Here is a 20,353-nt window from a genome sequence, read left to right as displayed (position 1 = left end):
GGGTGCACACGGGTACTCAGGTGTCATATCCCTTCTGCACGCAAGCTCCATTTGAACTCTGGGGAGGTCATGAGAAATGTCTGCCCTCTGATACTCTTCCTTTAGAACCAGGATCACAGCATGTTTATCAGAACGTCATTATTGTCAGTAGCTGAGAACTTTATCCATGGGGTGGCAGAAATGATAAGCTGGTAGGAGTGCAGGGGTGAGGGGCCACAGGAGCCAAGGAGGTCGGCCCATTATAAATGGGGGGTGGGGGAGAACAGGATTTCAGTGGTTAAAAACATTTGAAGACTTTCCACTAGGTTGGCTGAGCAGACACCCTGGTCAGAAGTGGGCACTGGCCCAGCACTGCTGTGGTCCATCCTGTGACAGAGAGGTTACCACCTACCCCCAGCTGTGGAGACAACACGCTGGCACCGCTGGGCACAGCAGCCACGGGCTGTGGGAGACCTAGCATGGCATCACTGCGATGATGCCCCCGGGCACAGTACACCCATCCGGGGACATCGGGCTGCTGCTCCAAGCACTAGAGAAAGGCAGCCACAAGAGCAGTTCACCTCTCTGGCTCTCCTCACACTCGCTGAAGTGCTTTCTTTCACTTCTGGCTTGTCCACTCATCACACACTGCTAGACACACAGTGGTCACTTGGGCCTGGATCTGCCCCCACCCCCACTGCTTTCTGAAAAGGCATCTGAAGGAGGGAAAGGCCTGGCTGAGTGCGATGGGTGGGAGTGTCCAAGGTGAAGGAAGGGCTACAGCAAGAGATGCACACACCCACACCCCACCCCACCCTGTGCCCCCACCCACAGCAGCATGTGGGGATGAGGTCACATGGTGCTGGACTCAGACACCAAGTCTTCAAGGGGCAGAAGCACCAGCTAGAGCCAGGACCCTTGTGGCATTCAGGGAATGAGTGACAAAACCCCATGCCTTATTTCCCCCACCCTGACACTGTCTGCTGACACCCCACAAATGCAGCTTTACACACCAGTCCAGTGTGTGTCAATGGCGGGGTCAACCCCACCCCCACACCTACCAGACCGTCGCCTTGACCCCTGACCACTTTCTCTCTCCCATCTTGAGAGCCCAGTGCTTCTAAGCCAGGCTGCAGGGTGGGTTGATGGTTGCCCACTATCTTGTGACCTTACATGCCTCTGTCCACCACACTCTGCCCCATGCGCTGGCCAGGGTCTCATCACTACCTCTGCCTGCTGGACCCCATAGAGTCCCAACCCAATCACCCTTGATTAAAGCCTGGGCAGCCAGAGTGACACCCTCTGAAAAGCAACAGGACACTGACCACAGACCCCAGAAGAACCTGCCACAGACCATAAGGGCCCAACTCCCTGGCCCAGCCCCAAGGGTTAGCCTGCACCTGTGGCCTTGGGGGCTGACCTCCATTCATCTCGCTTCCTTCCCCCAAGTCACTTAGGTACAGAAGCAGGACCCTATGCTAGCCTCGGGACAACACAGCCAACCCCACTGGGACTGTCTTCAGGGTACGTGCAGGGTGCCCAGGACTGCTCAGTGACAGAAGGCTCCACAGCCAAAAATCCCTCCAGCGCCAGACAGCAATCCTCCCAACTCCGTCCTACACTGGAATCCATGGGATTTGGTCGAAAGAAAGATTCTACTGCTTTTAGGAGAAAAAAAACAAAAACCTGTAAACTCAAGGATCAGAACTCATTCCCCACATTCTTGGAACAAATCCTGTTGACCACCATGTTTGGCCCTGGGATAGGGCATGGAATGACAGCCCAGTCCTCCAGAGAGTCCTCCAGTGCTCTCCCTTCTCACTGGTGGGAACAGTACCTTCAGGCCAGGCTCCTGAGAAGGGGGTGACCCCTCATTGCACTGTGGGCCCAGCCCATGACAGGCCACCCCACAAGGCAAAGGTCACCAGCTAGGGTACTGAGGAAGCATGTCTGGTGAGTGCCTAGGGGGCTGCTGGTTCCTGGCCTTGATCTCAACACCCCCAATCCCCTCCCTGGAACCCTTGCGAATTGGATGCTTGGAAAATTCTGAGCCACAGCCCATTTCAAGTGTCAACATCCTGAAAACTCAGGTGAAGGGAGTGATGAAGACATACTCAGGAGACTCCTCTGCTGACACCAGCCCTGCTGCAAGGGAGGGGGGCCAGGTGGGAGACTAGGTGCAGGCTGCTGTCAGGATAGACCTGGAGTGCCCCCATCTTCAGGGGCAGGGCTGGGAGAACAAGTCCTGCCCCTGCAGTTGGAGTGACAGGCTCTGGACTTTGAAGGCACAAGGCACTAATCTGAGGTAGTTGGGGAAGTGTTGCTGAGTATTTGCCCAAAGGAGTTGGGGAGCATCTTCGTTTGCTCAGCCTGGAACAAAATACCACCAACGGGGTAGCTTACAAACAGCAGAAATATATTTCTCACAGTCCTGGAGAACAGGAAGTCCAAGATCAAGGCTCCAGCATGGTCAAGTTCTGGTGGGGGCCCTCTTTCTGGTTCATAGCTGGTGTCTTCCCACTGTGTCCTCAAAAGGAAGAAAGGGCAAGGGAGCTCGGGGGAGCCTCTTTTATAAGGGCACTAATCTGTTCATGAGGGCTCATGACCTAATCACCTCCCAAAAGACCCACCTCCAAATATCAACACATTGGGCATTAGAATTTCAACATAAGAATCTGGGGTGGGGCGGGGGGGTGGACACAAACATTTGAATAAAAGCAGGGAGCATCCCCCAAGGTCAACGTCATCTCAGAGAGCCAGTTATTTGTGCCACGAGTATTTGCTGGGCAGGCGTGGGCCTTTCACTCGAATCCGTGTGACCTGCCTCGTTGGGAGGAGACTGTTACACAAAACTCAGCCACAGGAAAAGGAGGTGCAGAGGGGGCAGTGACAAGATACTCCCTCAACAAAGATACATTAAAGCAGGATGACCACATGGAGCACCCCGGGGCTGGGCAGGAGCCGCAGAGGGGTGACTCTGCCCTCCAGAAAAACTGAGACGGCAGACACCTCTGGCCTTCCCAAGCTGATTCGGAAACAGGCGACACCAGTTCTGTGCCTGAGAGCCCAAGACGCCCTGGGGTTTTCTGCCTTGGGCCTTTGCATGACTTCCATGGAGTCACAGCAGCCCAGAGTCAGAACCTCCAAAACCCAGAGAGCACACTGAGCACCCAGGGCTGGCCAGCTCTCGACAACGGGCAGTATAAGCAGGAAAATTTCCCAGGCCATTTCCACGTTGTTGAAAACTGTACCCTAACATATGAAATCCAGTTTACACCACTGTAGCCCAGGATGCGGCTAGCACAGGTGGGCCCATGCCCTGTGAGGGCTCTTGAGCACCCAGGCCAGCTACTGGATGAAATGCTTCCCCACGCTGGGCCCCACAGGAGGCTGGACACCCCTCCAGCCCCCTTGCCTTCTCCACACAGGTGAGCACCCTGCAGGCAATCTCCCCACTCACCCAGGGTGCTGACTGGGAAAGCACAGGTTGCAGAGGCCAGGTCAGCCACCTCTACTGGAGACTGCACCTGTCCAGGCTGCTGCACAGACAGCCCTGGCTTCTGCTCCCCCACCCCTATGAGAAGGACAGGGACATGCCTATCTCTACACGTTGAAGGGCATCCAAACGTGGCCACCACAGACCCGGCCGCTGCTTCTCCCAGGTGGCATTGAGCAGACAGCTATAGCAGCTGCACCTGAACCAGAAGGGTCAGCTCAGGGGTCTCACCACAGCCCACTCACTCAGAGCCAAAAAGGGAGGAGGCCCACTTGGCCACTCGAGCAGGAGACAGGAACAGCACAGGCCCCTGGCGGCCTCTCCTGTCTGAGCAGAGAGGCCGGGTGGGGTCCGCAGAAGGAAAGGGAACCCCTGCCCCGACCCAATGTTCACAAATATCCTCTGGAACAAGGAGATGCCAGGAGAGAGCAAGGAAGGCCACGTTAGTGCCCAGGTGTCATCTCAGACTAGATGCCCTCAGCCCTTACATTCATTCAAAATAGTCACCTCAGACCACACAGGAAGCATCTTGATGCCAAACACATTCACACGAAGATGAAAAGCAAGCAGGAAAAGGGTATGAAACTGTGGTTCGACAGCTGAAAAGCCAGCCTCAAGAACGCTTTCATGCTTCCCTTTAGGAAACAATTCTCATATCTGCGAACATAGAATTGCTGCCCCAAAAAAGAAAAAAAAAATAGAGGGGAAAAGAAATCCACAGATGGCCCAAAGCTCATGAAAGCAATTACTCCTGCAAACAAGAAGCAGAATGAGTGCTGAAACCAGAGAAGCCCAGGAAGTTACAAAAATAGCAAATATGAGTCCTGAGTGGGATTCCCTGGCTGCGCACGTCCGCCTCTAAGCGGCTCTAGCAGCAGAACCAGGCGCTCTCCACTTGAAGGAGCCACTGGGAGTGTTGGGTGAAGCAAGTTTCACGGCAAGCAGGATTTCTGCTGCCCTCGGACTCAAGAGCTAGGCTGCGGGTATGAACTCAGTCATCGTGCTTCTGGAAGTCTCCCGCAGAGCACACCTGGACTCAGAAAGTCCTTCCATTTAGGTGGAGTCACTGGGCAGGGCTGGCACAGTGTCTGTCACCACGAACCTGTCTGACGCCATGGCAGGGAGATGCTGCTAGGCCTGAGTCCACCTCAGGCTGTTGGGCACACCCATAACTGCTCTGGTGACCAGTGATGGGGTCTTCCACCTCAAGGTTCCCGTTCAGCTGCTTCTGCTTCTTAAAAAGAGTCAGGCCAGGTACAGCTGGCTGGGGCCTGGGAGGGCTCCTTTACGGTTACCCAGTAACAAATGAGGCTCACCTGAGAGGGGGCCGCCCTAGCCTGAGCACAGCTCCCCAGGAAGCAGGTCTCCATAGCAACAAGATGCTCAAGGAACCTGCCTTTCTGTGGCAGGCTCCTGCTTCATCCTCCCACAACTCAAGACAGGCATTTTATGGACTGGGGCGTGGCTGGGGCCACAAGGCCGGTGAGGGTCACCCCCATGTGGTGCCAGAGGGTGGGGACGTGAGCTGGCACCTGTTTCAAAAAAGTAGTTCTAAATTGTCTGTTGTTGTTTGTTCTGTTCTTTTTTTTTTTCCTTTTTCAAAAGAGAAGGCAGCAAAAACGTTCATTCGGGTACCCAAGAGCATCACTGTAGTGGGTGAAATTCTCCTGCAGGTTAAACACATAGACACACACCACACAGACACATACAAACCCTACCCCCACGCAACACAGATGCATACACCACACATGCATACGCCACACATTCTACTCGCACACACACTCCTCCTCTCCTCTGAGGTCAGCATGCCCCAACCTGCTTTACAGATAAGAACCCTGGCCAGCTCAATCTGTTCTCACTCCAAAGCCTGGAGTCCTCATCAACATTCCATTTAGTCCCTCTGTTTAAATGACAAAGCATAATCAGGCAAAAAGGACTTTCTCTGATAAAAACACTGAGAGGCTCCCTCAGGAGCTGACTGTAACACTGGGCACACAAACTTGCCTGCTGCTGGGAGGAGAGGGCAGTGGGGTGGGGCCCAAAGTCCAAAGCCCAAATTGTTAGGACTGACAAAGGGCACACAGACGCACCGGATTTCTGACAAAACTCCCAAATGGATTAGGGCTTTGAACTTTCAACACTCTTCAATGCCATTTCAACACCTTTGTGTTTTTTCTTCAACATCATAAAAAATGTAAATTCTTCACCAAGAAAAAAAAAATCTAATTCTACGGACATCCTTGAAAAAGGTCTCATACAAAGGGAGAAAGGATGACAAGGCTTCTCAGTGACCAGGTAGGGAGGCTGCCCAGCAACTGACAGAAAAATCTGGAAAAGCTGAAAGGCACAGTGCATGAACAGGTAACACCAAAGACTCACCACAAATAAATGCAACAAATATAGACATTTCCTTCAGTTTGGGGTTGGTGAACTCCCCCCCACCCCCGCCCCAGTGATGGCAACAGTCCCGCTGCAGGGAAATGCTTTCGACACAGGTACACACAGGGTGTTGGCCATGAGGCCACAGGGCAGCCCGGCCCAACCCAGCAAGAATTCAGCCTATGTGGACAGAAGGGGACCCAGGGGCCCTGCGTGCCCAGGATGAAGAAGGGACTCTGGATGCAGGCCTAGGTGTGAACTGCAGAGCAGTTCAAAGGACACACCACCAGCCAGGGCCACCTGGATCACCTCTACCGATGATAAAATGAAGGAAGTCAACTTTCAGCCTTCTGATGTACTCACTGGGCTCCTCCTCGATAGGGGCAGGTGACTGTACTGGGTAATAGACAGGGGGATGAAGCAGAGAGGCCCAAGGAAGCCCCAGGTAAAGGGCAAGGCCTGCACAAGAACCTGGGGCTGAGCTTCACCAGCACCTCCCAGGGCCCTGCGTGGCCTGGCACTCCCTCAGACAGCCAGCAGGGTGGCAGGAGGCCACCCAATCTGGCACATCCAGCCCAAGCTACGCACATATGGGCAGTTACTGTTTAACAGCAAACACGCTGAAGCGTCACCTTGTACCAAGACGTAAAACTAGTTCACACCTTGGCCTCCCAGGAGAATCTGGCATCGGGTGAAAAGAGCACTGCTTAGGCTCAGAAAGACTTACAGGTCTCTCAGAGGACTTCTGGAAGCTCCAATTATGGGGATCTGAATACCCCAAGATAAGAGAGGCATCGCCCCCAAATTTTCCATGGAACATAATCAACCTCAAAACCAGTACAATCTTGGTGTGGTGTTTACATAAGTGCTCCCAGGGCCTGGACCCTCGCCAGCTGGCACTGCTGTCGGCAGTGGGGGCCCTTTGTGCCACCCCCACCCTGCCTCGCCAGGGCCTTGCCATAGTCTAAAAGAAAAAGTCAATGAATCACTGGAAGAAATGTTCTTCCTATGAAGGGAATATAAATGTTTATTAAGAAATTATAGGAACCAGGTCAGTCATTTTGGTATCTTAGTCACTCCAGCTAATTAAAGAAAAAATCAAAACAGAACGCCATCCCAGAAACTTGAGACAATGAGAACTTCTCTTGCCACAAGCACTTTGAGCCCCAGCTCCACCAGTTGCCAAGGTGACCCACTGTTTACCTCTCATTGTGTAGGAGGCTGACAGCCCACCAGGCTACCTCCCAGGGAAGAGCTGCCAGGGCATCCCCACAGGGTGCAAGGAGGAAGCCACAGCCTCCCCACAGGGTCTCCCAGGCTGAGCCTGGGCTACAGCACAAAGGAGAGGTATCTTCACTGGTTCTCCTCAAGTTCCTGGGGCCCTACTCCCCCAGTACACCCTCCTGCCTTAGTCCTGTGGGCTGGAAACCCCTGACAGCAAGTTAAAAATGTGCTTAGTCCTGGGGTGCAAGGAGGGAGAGGAGAGGAGAGGGGGAAGGGGAGGGGGAGGAAAAAGAGGAGGAAGGGAAAGGAGGGGGAGAAAATGGAGAGGAGAGGGAAGGGGGTAAGCAGAAGGGTGTGGAAGGAGGGAGGAGGGAAGGGAGGAAAGGAAAGGAGCAAGAGAAGGGGGAGGTGGGCAGGGAACAGTAGGAAAGGGGAGAAAGAGGAGGGGAAGCAAGGAGCAGGAGGTGGTGGTGGAGTATGAGAAGTGAGGGCACACCAGGTTGCACACTCGGCTGGGTAGGCAAAGAGCTTCCATGCACCTGGCCTCATCCAGGCCCCCATACCAGACTGTCTGCCCCGGTGAAAAAGGTCAAGGGCAGAATGGCCTGAGAAGGAGAACTCCACCAGGGACCTGGACTGCACACCCTCCAGCTTGGCTCCTGGGTCCCCACCCTATCCAGCACATACTACTCCCTCCTTCTCTGCTCTTGCAAGGCCCTGGCTTTGAGGTGATACAGCCCCACTGGGGGTCATGAAGAAGAAACCATCCCTGCTGCAGCCTGTACCACCTGGCCAGATGCCTTGTGACTGGCTTACTTCCAAAGGAACAATCTCCTGAGCTTTGGGGGCAGCTGACAGTGCATGCGCGTGTGTGCGCGTGCACACACACACACACACACAGGCACACACAGGCACACACATAAATATCTGTCTTCTGAGGCCATGGTGCAGTACTGAATGTGGGACAGGAGGGCCTGAGTGTGGGAAGGAGTCTCAGCTCAGATTCAAGGAGACCAGTGAGATCAGGGAAAGGGAAATGAAAGTGGAAGTTTTTCAAAGGCTAAAGTTAGTACACTTCAGAATGAGGCAACCCATCCAAAGCAAAATGCTAACATGTAACACCCACCAACCATCAAGGAAGAACAGCTTCAAATCAGAACCTAGAAGAAGCTGAGGCTGGATTTCCTTTGAGACCCAAAGACCTAACAGCAACTCAAGACAATGACCTTTGTGCTCACCACCAGGACAGCATAAGGCCTCCGATGGCAGACCCTAGCCCCACCCCAACAGAGAGGGAATGGCATAAAATTCTGATACTACATCTCCTCAGGATAAAAGACAGCATCCTGCAAAGCCCCTGGACCCTCCTCTTCACCCCAGAGGCCTATGGCCAATCAGCAAAGTAATTTTAGAAAGCAGGACATGCCACGCAAGCAGCCAAAAAGATGCACTCTGGAAAAGACTAGGAAACCTTGGGAAACTGCCCTTAACACACAGGGCTGCAAGCAGGAGTCCCTTCTGGGTCCCCACAGGCTGCTATGAGGGGCCGCCTCCTCCACCACACCATTCAGAGACAAAAATGGCAACTGATGAATAAGCACAAGGAAATCCAGAATGTGAAGCCACTGGAAGGAGCAGGCAAGATCTCCATGATGGGATGGAGAGGACCAGTGCATGGTGTCTCCAGGGCCCAGGTCCCCACCTACCCCACCACCCGCCATTCAGTATTCCCGGACCATGGAGGGGTGTGGGGAGAGACATGGGGACCACAATGAATAGTGGACAAACCAGATGTGGCCAGTGGAGGGAATGAGGCCAACAGGCAGTAAGGCAGGGAAGCAGACAGCAGAATGTAAACTAAGACAACAGACTGCTAAGTAGCCAGATTGTCCATCACTTGTTACAAGGGCAACTATGTAATTAAAAAAAATAAATTAACATTTATTATTTCTCCTTCAATGAAAATACATTTGAGTTTGTTACCGGTAAGATGTCTGAGGTGCACCCATGGTGCCAACCCCCAGTTCCCAGACCCTTCCCTTAATCCCAGACATGGTCTTGAACAACTAGCCCAGCCAATGGCCCAGGTCAAACATCACTCTGTGCCAAGGACACACCTGGGCGCCTAGGCCCCTACTTCTCTCCCCTAAAGGGTTGAGCTCTAAGGCTCAAGTATGTCTCTTCTGTTTCCTCTTTCCCAACACTTGCTTGCAAAAACCTCTATTCTTGATCTGCCATTAACTAACTTCTACCTCTAGCCCCAAACCAAGTTCCCTTTATCCTTTGTGTGTGTGTGTGAGCAAGCATTTATACCATAAAAGAGAGTTAAAGACAAGTGAAAAAATCAGAGAGGAAGTATACAGGGTCCTACACATACTCAAGGAGAATGACATCAGTCCTACTAACACAAGAGTGTCAGAAGGCCCCAATTTAGGCCCTTGACCACCAGCCAAGCTGTCTAGCCATCGCCTTGCTGATACCCCTCCACGTCGATGTGGTGATCCTGGGTAGGGAGCAGGAAGCCCCCTGAGCTCCTCTAAGCCCACTTCATCCTCTCCCCATTCCCAAGCTTCCTTCCAACTGGCCCCATGTTTGCAGGAGACAGCCATGTGCCAGAACTCCACCTTCAGAAGCTCCTGGGACAGGAGCCCAACAAAGGTACTGAACCATGTGCTCTCTGGTGAGTGATTTTTAATTTGGGCCCCTATTTCTTGCAAAGCTCTTCCATGATGTTCCCTGGGCTCTAGCTCCAAGGAGATGAGCTTGTACCCTGTGCTCAGGAGACCATGGGTCACCCACCCATTCAGGAAGGCCACACCCCTGTGGCAGCAGCACAGGGACATTTAATCTGAGGCATCAAGCCTCAGTGCTTTTCCAAACAGGTCACCTTGGGACAGACTGGCCAATCGCCACGGAGTGTGGCCAAGTTCCTGGTTAGCAAGTATTTTTGTGTGATGAACTTCAAAAAAGAAGAACAATAAACAGACGCCCCCACCCCCAACACACACACCCCAAAATAAAAACCTGTACCCTCTGTTCTGTTTGTCCAGGATGATGTTAGTTAAAACTATGGACTGGTCAAGGCTGCTCCCCCGACCATGCACACGATGTCCAACAGCAAATGGGATAATGTCCAGGCCCTGGGGCAGAAGGGGAACAGGAGCTGAATGGAAGGCACACCAGTGCCAGGGCACACTAAAAGGGGCAAGGGGGATAGCAGGCCAGATGACCAACCTCTTTACCACAGCCTAGTTTCAGCTGAGGGGACTCCATGCCTCCAAGAAGGCTGACTGGCACAGGGCTGATCCACAGATGTTGGAAGACGGAATTGAGATCAAACTGAGTAAATGAACCAGAATCACAGGTCCCATGTAAACACGTTCCGGGCTTGGATGCAACATCAAACCAGACAGCACATTTACGTGTGTGTAAGTGTAGCCAAATGACAGAGCTTTTGGTTGGGTGAAGATTTCTCTGTCTTACATCAAGTGCCTAGTGTCAAGTCACTGTCAAAAGAGTAAAAAATTAGCATTTGAGTCTCCATTATATTGACCTAGAACAGGGGAAGGCCTTCCAGCCTCAGGGTCCCCCCCAGGGGCCATGGCAGCCAAACCCCCACCACCCCCATCCTAGTCCCATCACAGCAGTCACTTCTCAACTGCCAAGCTGGAGACAACACTTCAAAGTTTATTTCCATTTTGATGGTAAGTTGACTTCTCAAGAAAATGACCCCACTTGGCGCTATGAAAGGGAAGTAAAACAGGCTTGGGTGTGTGAACTTAGATAGATCAATATTTATTTTCTTTTGGAAAGCATGTAGAGACCCACCAAGATCCTGGGTATCACTGGCTGCAGGCCAACGCCCCCCGCCCCCCACCAGGCCTGGGGGATGGGTCACCTGTGGCCACAGAGCCAGGGTGAGCTAACTAAAAAAAAGGCTGTAAGTACCATCTGGAAAGACTTTCATTCAAAATAAAATCAGGGCGTGTTGTTTATTTGGGAAGGGAGCTCCTAAGACTAGGCTGAGCTGTCCTTTGACTATAAAAGGACTTCCAACAGCAGGACCCAGAAATGCCAGCACTTGTCCAGTCAATGGACTTGTCCAGTCAGAAGATGAAACAGAAACCTACCAGGTGGACCAGACAGAAGGGGGCTGAACAGAGATGGGCAGACACTGCACCTGCACCAACACAGCACCTGGCTGTACATGCAGGACCGGCAGCACCCTAACCCTCCAAAAACCCAGTCTTGGAGTGTCACCCTACCTACCAGTTACTTATTATCAGGAGGACTATGTCCCTTTATAGTGAAGAGACCTGGCAGACGCCACTTTAACCACGTATGTGATCCAGAAATCAGACAACCTGACCACACGAGCCCCCACTGTGGTGCGTGCAAGTGCCCAACATTATATGACCTGTGTCGTATTTCCCACCAAAAACTGTTTATGCTAAATCTAATCAGGGGGAAGCAATCTGACAAATACAGACTGTGGGATGTTCCACAAGACAACTAATCTGGATCCCTAAAATGCCAATACAACAAAAGGCCAAGACTGTCCCAGACTAAAGGAAACTAAAAAGACATGCCAACCATACACAATGTGTGATGAACTGGATTCCAGACCCTATATGGGACATCTTGGCGATCATTAGGAGAAGTGAATATGGACTGTATGTTACATAATATGTACTATTTAAAGAGAGAGGAGAGATAGGCAAGGGAGAAAATACAGTAGAGAAAGGGGAAAAAAGGATAAAAATAAAAGGGTGACAAATATTTAACTGAGGAGTCTAGAGGAACGTATGAGCGTTCACTGTATTACTCCCTTAACATTTCACAATAAGAATTTGTGAGGGAAGCAGTGTGCTTGGGACAGGAAGACTTCTAAATACCAGGAGGCACCTGCCCTCCCCTGGAACACAGGTCCAGGCAGGAAGAGCAACCAGGCACAGCGGGCAGACCCAAACTCAGAAGTGTGGCTGCCCAGGCACAAACCTCAGCTCCCCCTTCATTTGCTGTGTGACTGTGGGCATATTTCTTAATCCATCTGGGCCTTGGCATCATTATTTGAGGACTAGTAATAACAACAGTACCTATTTCATAGGGTCCTGTGAAGATTAAAAAGCTTATGAGGAATGAATGCAAACAGAACAATGCCTGTCCCTAGCAAGCAGCCTGCTATTAGATACAACAGAGAGCTGAGTGTATCATCCCTGAAGTTTTCATTTCAAAAATGAGTTTAACTGCTTTCTTAAAGCATAAACCAGACACACTTTAATAGTGCCCTGATATGTCAAGACCGCTGTTACAAATGTCAGTTATTATAGAATGCAGGCCTAGGGGACTACTGAGGAGGTCTACAGGCCCCTCCACAAACAGCGCCACATTCGTTCCAGCACAGTGTGGCTGGGTTGGGTTTCTTGAGTTATAGATTTAGATACACATGCATACACACACATATACATATTAATAACTTGTTGGCTTATTTCCTTCCTTGGTTGTAGCTGCTATCTTATCTCCCCTTTCCCCTTTTAACTTGCTACATCTAGGAACCTAACGACCAACTCAATTCAGAATAAGGTCAAAGCAAATAGGCCCTTACAGTGTCAGGGCTGTCATGAGCTCATTTTGGTGAGCAGACTTCACAGTGCCAACTCTGAAGGGGCGGGGCTGTCTTCCAGATTTGAAGCCTTGCACATGGTACCTCTGGCTAAGTCAAGGGTGGTCCTGTCAGATTGCTCACACAGGAAGGGCTCCAGCCCTCTTTTAGCCAGGGGAGGGACAGTTTCAAAAGGCATCACATCAGTCCCTCCCCCAGTGCCAACAAGCCAGGAGGCACTTCAGGGTGCGAGGGCACAGTTGACTGCTGCAGGGGTTGAGCCCTTATCCAGGCTAGGCTGCAGGATAAGCCAAGTAAAGATGGCAGGAGAGGGACACCTGGGTGGCTCAGCAGGTTAAGCGTCTGACTTTGGCTCAGGTCATGATCTCGAAGTTTGTGAGTTCAAACCCCACATCAGGGTCTCTGCTGTCAGCACAGAGCCTGTTTCGGATCTTCTGTCTCCCTCTCTCTCTCTCTCTCTCTGCCCCTCCCCCCTCAGTTCTCGTTCTCTTTCTCTCTCAAAATAAGTAAATAAAATTAAAAAAAAAAAAAAAAAACAGATGGCAGCAGGAGAGCTGGTCATGAGCCGTGAGAGAGTAATGGTGGTTTTAGGGTTGCTTTAAATGTTCTCAATATGATGATCTCACATGTGCAAAAGAAGAACTGGAAGAAGTAAAAAAAAAAAAAAAAAAAAAGTCAGCAACACAGCAGGAACTTCAGTACTGGGGAGACCAAGACCTCCATCTATTTCCTTTAAAAACATAATGTGCTATTTCCTTTAAAAACATAACATGTCTTTTAAGTTAACATGGTAACTCCACAATGCATGTAAATGCTGTCTACACTACTATCAATAACACTGCCAGGTCTCAATCCTACAGAAATGCCAGCTCCTCTGCACCAACACACATACTGGATTCTACTGCCACAGGCATGAAACGATAAAAAATGAGAAGGCAACATAACTATCCTTTCAAGATAAAGGCTAAACAAGTTGTGGTACAGTCACGCAGCCACACCTGGGAATACCATGCAGCCCAGATAAAGAACGAAGGTGCCTTGTTAAATAAGCACACAGAAAAAAAGCCTGTGGTAGAATATATTTGCTAGGATCCTACATGTATAGTTTTCAGATGTCTGTGTGGATGCACACGCATGCATACATGCAAATCCACTAAAAGGGTCTATAAAGGGAGACACCAACAGGAGGTGATAGTGGTTAGCCAGAGGAAGAGAAGGCTGGCACATTCTGTCTACACACTTCTGCATTGTTTGAAGTTTCACAACTGGCCCACTGGCAGTCTGGGACTATGAGGGAGATGGGACGGGACCCACCAGCATGGATGTGTCCCGAACAAAGTGCTGGCCCTCTGCCAGCATGGCTTTGCCCTAGGTGAAGGAGATCCCCGCCACTCACTCCCTGACAGGCTGCCTGTCCAAGGCAGCTGCACCAGGAACCACCTTCGAGGGGTACATGGGAGGAATGTGGTTAGAAACCAGGCTCTATAGCCAGAGTTTGTGTTGGGGGAGGGGACCTAAATACCCTGAATACCCTGCCCCAATAATCTCACTCATGATCAAATCCCTTGTTCGGTGGCTAAACTTCAAACTAACCCCACCCAAATTATTACAGGAAATGGCTGAGAATGCAATCTTAACTCTACCTCCACCTCCAAAAAGAGGGCCAGGTGACCAGGCATGTCTCTGGATGTCTGCAGGAGGGAGGGGCTGTACACAACACAGTGCCCCCCTTTCCAGCAAGGCCCCCAGAGCTGCTGAAATGGGCCCAGCTCATACAGCATGCAATTGGATTTTTAGCTCCCAGTGCTGCAGGGAAAACAGGGCACAGAGAGATTCTGAAAATGATTCTTTGCGGGAACAAATAGGTAGGAATGTATTCAAGGCATCTCTGCCAAGAAAGACTGAGTGGCCATTACTGCTGGGGACCCGCCAAGCCCCACCACTCCAGACAACAAGCAGGAATCTCCTGGCTGGCTCAGGTGGAGATCTGCCCTCAGAAGGCCAGAGGCCTTTCCTTCTCAAAGTCCTTGAATGTTCACATCAAAGCCCTTCAGCCTCCAAGAAAACATGTTCCTGGTCTTGCTACTCCCCAAGGCAAGACTTAGCAAATTCCCAGATCTGGGCTGGAAATTCTGATTAGCTAAATAATAAGTGCCTTAGGGGAAAAAAAAAAAAAAGCAGCTTGGGTTGCAAAAATGTGAGTGTCTTTGTTTGATCACGTGTTTGCTTAACATCAACAATTACCTAAATGTGACAGGGTAATCAGTCCTCAGGACACTGCCACACAACTAAGCAGGCCAGGCAGCTCTGGGAGATCGCAGCAGTCAGGGAAGTCCAGGTCTCCCCAGAGTCAAGGCTGAGGCTTGTACTTCCCAAAGGGTTCTCAAACACACAGCCTCATTTCCCACAGACCTTCCAAGTGGTCAGGCGAGACATGACCAAGCTGCAGGGAGGTCTGGGGACCCGTCCTTGGTCACAGAGCTAGACAGAGCAAGTTGTGAACTGCCTTCTTGGCTAAAGTGATTTTGATATTCACCCTCTGCCATGAAATTGCTGCAGGTGGGTGGGTTGGGGGGTGGGGGGTTGCTACTAGTGGAGTAGAGGGCCTGGCATGACCTGAACCATTGTCGGCAGAGACCCCCCAGAAAGCTGCTCTTAGCACACAAACCAAACCACAGCTATCTCAGAACCGGGGGCTGCTGCTCAGGTCTTCCCAGGGTAGCCTGGCCCCTTGGTCACCCACTGTGGCCTGTGGGCTACCCTTGTCTCCTCTACGAACACCAGTTAATTATGTTCTGCACACTTGGGGGCAGGCTGGAAATGGGCTCCCTAGTCATGCCCTCCACCAGAAGCTGAACCAGACTCCCTCCAGAGGTGAGTTCTTGGTTCATAATCAGATTCACCTGGGGCACCACTTAAACTGTAGGGTTTGGCTGAAGGTCAGTATTTGGGACCTGGAAATCTACATCTCCTCCAGAGGTAGGGCCTCATGTTTCTGCACACAGGGACGGCAAGCCCCGTTCCCTGCTCTTAGACACAGCACACTACAGTCAGAGTGTTGGTTCCATCCTCTTCTGCTTGCTTCGGGTTTCAGAGCACCCCCAGAGAGGCTGGGTTCCACCCCACTGAGGGAGACCCGAGTTCTCACTGCCTCGGAGCAATCATCTAGCCAAGGGGCCCACTCAGGAACACTACAGCCTGGATCAGGGGGCAAGCAAACCCAGACGCTATCCTCCAGCTAAGGCCCCCATCCAAGCCTGCCCGGTCCGTGACAGCGAGCCCCGGCCCTCAACCAGCCCCTCCACAATTCTCGAACCCGACTAGCCGAGTGGAAAGCCACCGTGAAACAGGATGCCGAGAGCCTCCTATCCTTAAATTACCTGCCCAGTACTGGCCTCGCCCCCGCAAGGAGGTCCTCGAGCCACGCCCCATGCACTGCCCCCGCCCCCGTAATCTGGGTGCTACAGGATCTGAACGTAGTTTGGCCCCTCCTCCACGGCCACACCCACCCTGGCAGTAAGGTTCCCAGTCTGAACCAACACCCCTACACTAACCCCACCCCCTATCTCGGTCCACACACCCTAAATTCCGACTGAGAATGAGTAGAATGGCCCCGCCTTCACCCTCGACCCCACCACCGGCCGAGCTATCTGGGGCGGCCACAGCAAGGGACCAAAACCGCGGGGGCAGCTTCTGAGGTAAAGGTTTGTCTGAGATCCGCTGGCCTTGACACCTGCAGACCTGGAGACAGCTCAGTTCCAAATTTACCAGGAGACGGGGGTCCTTCAGCTCCAGGGTCTTCAGGACTGCAGTTTTTAGCTAGCTTCCGAACTATTGTACAAATGTGAAGTCTAAATCTTTGGTAACAAGGTAACAGTATATTTATACGGGTTTTTTAACCTGCTCCAAATGCGAAAGAATTAAGTGTACCAGAAGACTTAACGTGAGCCCAGAGGAAATACACAATTCTTTAAGCCAAACTGAAAGAGAAAGGTTACCATCCCTTAAAACATTGTCCCCACCTTTGTGTTTAAAAAAAGAAAAACAACTACGAGGTCCCTGGTCCGCTGAGGCCGCCCGTCCCGGTACTGGTGCCGCCCGCACGCATCCGGCACCCGGCAGGTGAGAGCAGGGCCGGGAAGAGGGAGGCGCACACGGCCGGCAGTGAACAGGGCGCTCCTTTCTGGAGAAAGCGCCCCCAGGCCAAGGAGCCCCCTCGGGTCGGGAGCGCCCCCGCCGGCCGGATGGGCGGGGCTCCCACAAAGAGCCTCCGGCGGGGAACCGGGGCCGCCACCCGCGTCGGCCGCCGCTGGCTCTGGTTTGGACAAATTAAACCTTAGAGCGCTGGAAAAATTACAGGAAGAGGAGAGTGAAGAATGTGCCGAGTGGCTGGAGGGAGCCCTGTCCCCGCGTGAACTTCGCCCGCCGCTCGCCCGGGCCGGGCCGGGCGGGTCCCTCCCATCCCGAGCGCGCGCCCGACCGGCGAGGGAGGGGCCGGCAGGGGAGGGGCCGGGCGAGGGCACCCCGCCTCCCCCGCGGCCCCGGAGCGCCCCCACCGCCTGTCTCCCAGAGCAGCACGCGCGGCCCCCACCCAGCTCGCCCGCACCTGCTCGCGCCGCCCCCCGGCCTCGGCAGGGTCTACGCCCGCAGCCCAGATGACGACATCCGCCCCCGCGGCCCCGCCCGAGAGTGCCCGGGGAGGGGGCGTGCCCGGCGGGGGCGCGGTCGCCGGGCGGGCGCCGGCTCCCAGCTCCCGGACCCGCCTCGCTCGGCGCGCGGGGCCGGCCGCGGGACCGTGTGGCGGGGGGGAAGGGGCGAGGCCCCGACCGTTCCCGGCCCCACCGCCCCTCGCGCCCGGCCGGCGGCTCCGGGGGCGTGGCCCGGTGGCCTGCGCTGTCCCCGTCCGCGCGCTCTGGGCGCCCGGGCGGCCCTACTGACCTGTGTGAGTTCTCAGGTGCGCCTTGAGGTGCGAGGATTTCCCGTAAACTTTCTCGCAGCCCGCGTAGTGGCACTTGTGCTTTCTCTGCGGGGATTCGAGGTCGGCGCGACTTCGGCCCCGCCGGCCCCTTTGTCTGAGGCCGGGTTCGCCGCTCCCCGCGGGCCCTGGCTCCCGCTCGGGCTCCAGCCCCGCCTCGAGCTCGGCCTCGGGCTCGCTCCACGCGGGGCTGAGGGGCGCGGCCGCCGCACCTTCGCCGCCGGGGCAGGCGGGCTCGGGGGCGGGTGGCGGCGCAGGCGGCAGGCGGCAGGGGGTCCTCGCCTTCCGGGCCGCGGCGCCCTCTCTGCGCTCCGCCGGGGCGGGCGCCGGCGCTTGTTGGTTGAGGTCCGCCAGGATCCGCGCCACCACGAAGAGCGAGGCGCTGTCCTTGCCGTCGCGGCGCTCCTCGACGCGGGGCAGCGTGGCGGCGACAGCGGCGGCCGCGCCTTCGGGTCCGGGCTCCGGCCCTTCCCGCGGCCCGTGCACAACCGCGCGGCTCGACATGGACACGAGGCACTCGGCGGCGAAGTGGTCCACATAGGCGGCGGCTGCCATGCTGCGGTCTCCGGCCGGCGGGCCGGCGGCACTGCTGGTCGCTGCGAGTCGTCAGCGGCACATCCGCACCCACGGCCTCCGGAGAGCGGGCGGGAGGCGGGGGCGCGGCGCGCCCTCTCCGCGGGCTGGGCTAGGCGCGCAGCCGCCTCTGCCGTCACCCGCGCGGCTCCGCGTCCGCGAGGCGCCCGCCCGGCCGGGCACCAAAGAGTGAGCGCATGGGGGGCGCGGGCCCGTGGGGTCCCCGCGCGGCGTCAGAGGCGGCCTGTCCTAAGGATGCCGAGCAGCGACGTTAGTGACTGTCTCGCCAAGTCGCGGCCGCAGCCTCGCCGCGCATTGTGGCAGGCGGGACAGCCGCCGTGCGCGCCGCGGCTCGGTGTGGGCGGCCCGGCCCCGGGGGTGGGCGGGGCCGGGGCCACATCTGGACCCGACGTCAGCCCCCAGCCACATCCTGGCGGCGCAGGTTACAGGCGGCGGCGGCGGCCGCGGGGAACTGCGCGCGCGGAGGGGGCGGGGATCCCAGAGCGCGCACCGTCAGGATACAGCGGTCGCGCGCCCGCGCCTGGGGAGGGGGCGTGGCCTAGGGCAGGGGCGGACGCCGTTGGTTCGTAGGTAGGCGGCCGGACCAATCCGGGCCGCAAGAAGGACGGGCCCGGCCTCGGGGCCTGCCCCCGCCAATGGGCGTGCCCTCTTTGGCAGGCGGGAGGAGGAGCGGAAATTTGAGCCGGGAGCTGGGCACGCTGACGCAGGACGTCCGAGGGCGGCGGGCCGGGGCGTGGCTGCGCGGGGGCCGCTCTCCACCCCCCACCCCCAAGCAGCGGGGAGCCCGCGGGGGCATTTTCCTGCCAGGGCTTCTGTGTGGTGGCGGCCTGGAACCCCGGCGTGAAAGTGAGCCCTCGGCAGGGCGTCCCTTTGTCCCTCCATCCCTGCCTGTGAGGGGCACCAGGGATGGGTGCGCCTCGGCGAGGCTTGCCTCCGCTTCTCTTCCAGAGCGACGTTTGCGCGGCGGGGAGGCGTGTCCGCTCAGGCTGGGCGCGAGGCAGCAGGCCTGGCCTGGGGGCGGAAAAACTCTTCGTGCACCCCGCCGCAAGAGGGTTCCTGGGTGGCCGCGTCTCGAGACCCATGCCGTTCGCCCCCTCCGTGCTCTTTCTCTCCTGAGCTCCGGGCAATGGTGCGGCCAGGCTGGGAGCGAGGTCACGGGTGGGGCGGGGCCTCTACCGCTGGAAGGATCGGCTGCTCCCCAAACTGGTCCCGGGCGGCTAGGGACCCGAAGGGGACCGCGCTGCCGGTGAGCCTAGGTCAGCCGGAGCCGAACTGGCCCCAGGCTGGTGGTTAAGCTGGCAACGTGAGTGACGTGCCCACCGCGTCCTGTGCTTGCAGGAGTGAACTACGTGCTGGTGCAGCCGGCGCCGCTGTTCAGGGAACGCGGGGCCCCTTCCTCCTCCCCGCCCCAGGCCTGCAGCCAACTTCTCTAGGCTGCCCCTCTTCCACCGCGGTGGAGAAGGCTTCAAACGCCACCAGCTGCGAGGACCCCGCCCACCACGCCCCACCCACCCACCCACTGTCTGGGCCTCCTGAAGGAAATACTCTACTGCTCCGGGTCCGCGCGCACTGCTTGCCCTGCCCCTGCCAACTTGCCCTTGACTTTCACAGTCGCCCCCACTCTCCAACCCTCGGCCCCGCAGTTCTTATACAGGCCTAGGCCATCACTGGAGAAGTCAGTACATAACTTCCTACTGCCGCAGAATGGAGCGCAGCCACCGCTGCTCCGGACCCTTCAGGCAGCCCCTGAACCACAAGACCCCCCCCCCGCCCCCCCAACCACAACACCGAGGCCTGGGATTGCAGTCCCTGGGTGGTTTGCCTTAAAGGACGTTCGCACGTGTCAGCTGACAGCGAGGGAAGCCTGCTGGATGAAGGCAGCCCAGGCACTCAAACCCTGTGGACCTGAGAAGAGTGGTGGGTGGGGCAAGGTCATCCTGCGCACAAATTAAGACCAGCCATTTCTCACCAAATTAATTTGGGGCCTGGATAGAAAAAACTTCTTTCCAGGTAATGAAGAAAGAACTGAGACAGACCATTCTCTGTTTCATGTTATGGTGAACCGTAAACTGGCCTGGACGAC

General features: G+C 55.3%; 1 protein-coding gene and 1 long non-coding RNA gene across 2 annotated transcripts in view; one reads left to right on the top strand and one right to left on the bottom strand.

Annotated features, from left to right (window-relative positions):
* Positions 1-18,738, bottom strand: part of KLF13 (KLF transcription factor 13) — a 50,600-nt gene extending 31,862 nt beyond the window's left edge. Inside the window, exon 1 of the mRNA XM_027067881.2 lies at positions 17,640-18,738. Within this exon, the coding sequence (XP_026923682.1) occupies positions 17,640-18,231 (592 nt within the window). The 5' untranslated portion in view covers positions 18,232-18,738. The remainder of the gene's footprint in view (positions 1-17,639) is intronic.
* Positions 7,048-8,994, top strand: LOC128315885 (uncharacterized). Its single transcript, XR_008299012.1, has 2 exons — positions 7,048-7,201; positions 8,216-8,994. It is a non-coding gene; the product is annotated as an uncharacterized LOC128315885 (long non-coding RNA).
* Positions 18,739-20,353: the final 1,615 nt, after the last annotated feature.

The sequence above is a fragment of the Acinonyx jubatus genome, chromosome B3, assembly GCF_027475565.1.
Source record: "Acinonyx jubatus isolate Ajub_Pintada_27869175 chromosome B3, VMU_Ajub_asm_v1.0, whole genome shotgun sequence".
NCBI lineage: Eukaryota > Metazoa > Chordata > Mammalia > Carnivora > Felidae > Acinonyx > Acinonyx jubatus.
Note: the sequence above shows the minus strand (reverse complement) of the source record. Positions and strands in the feature narration are given on the sequence as shown.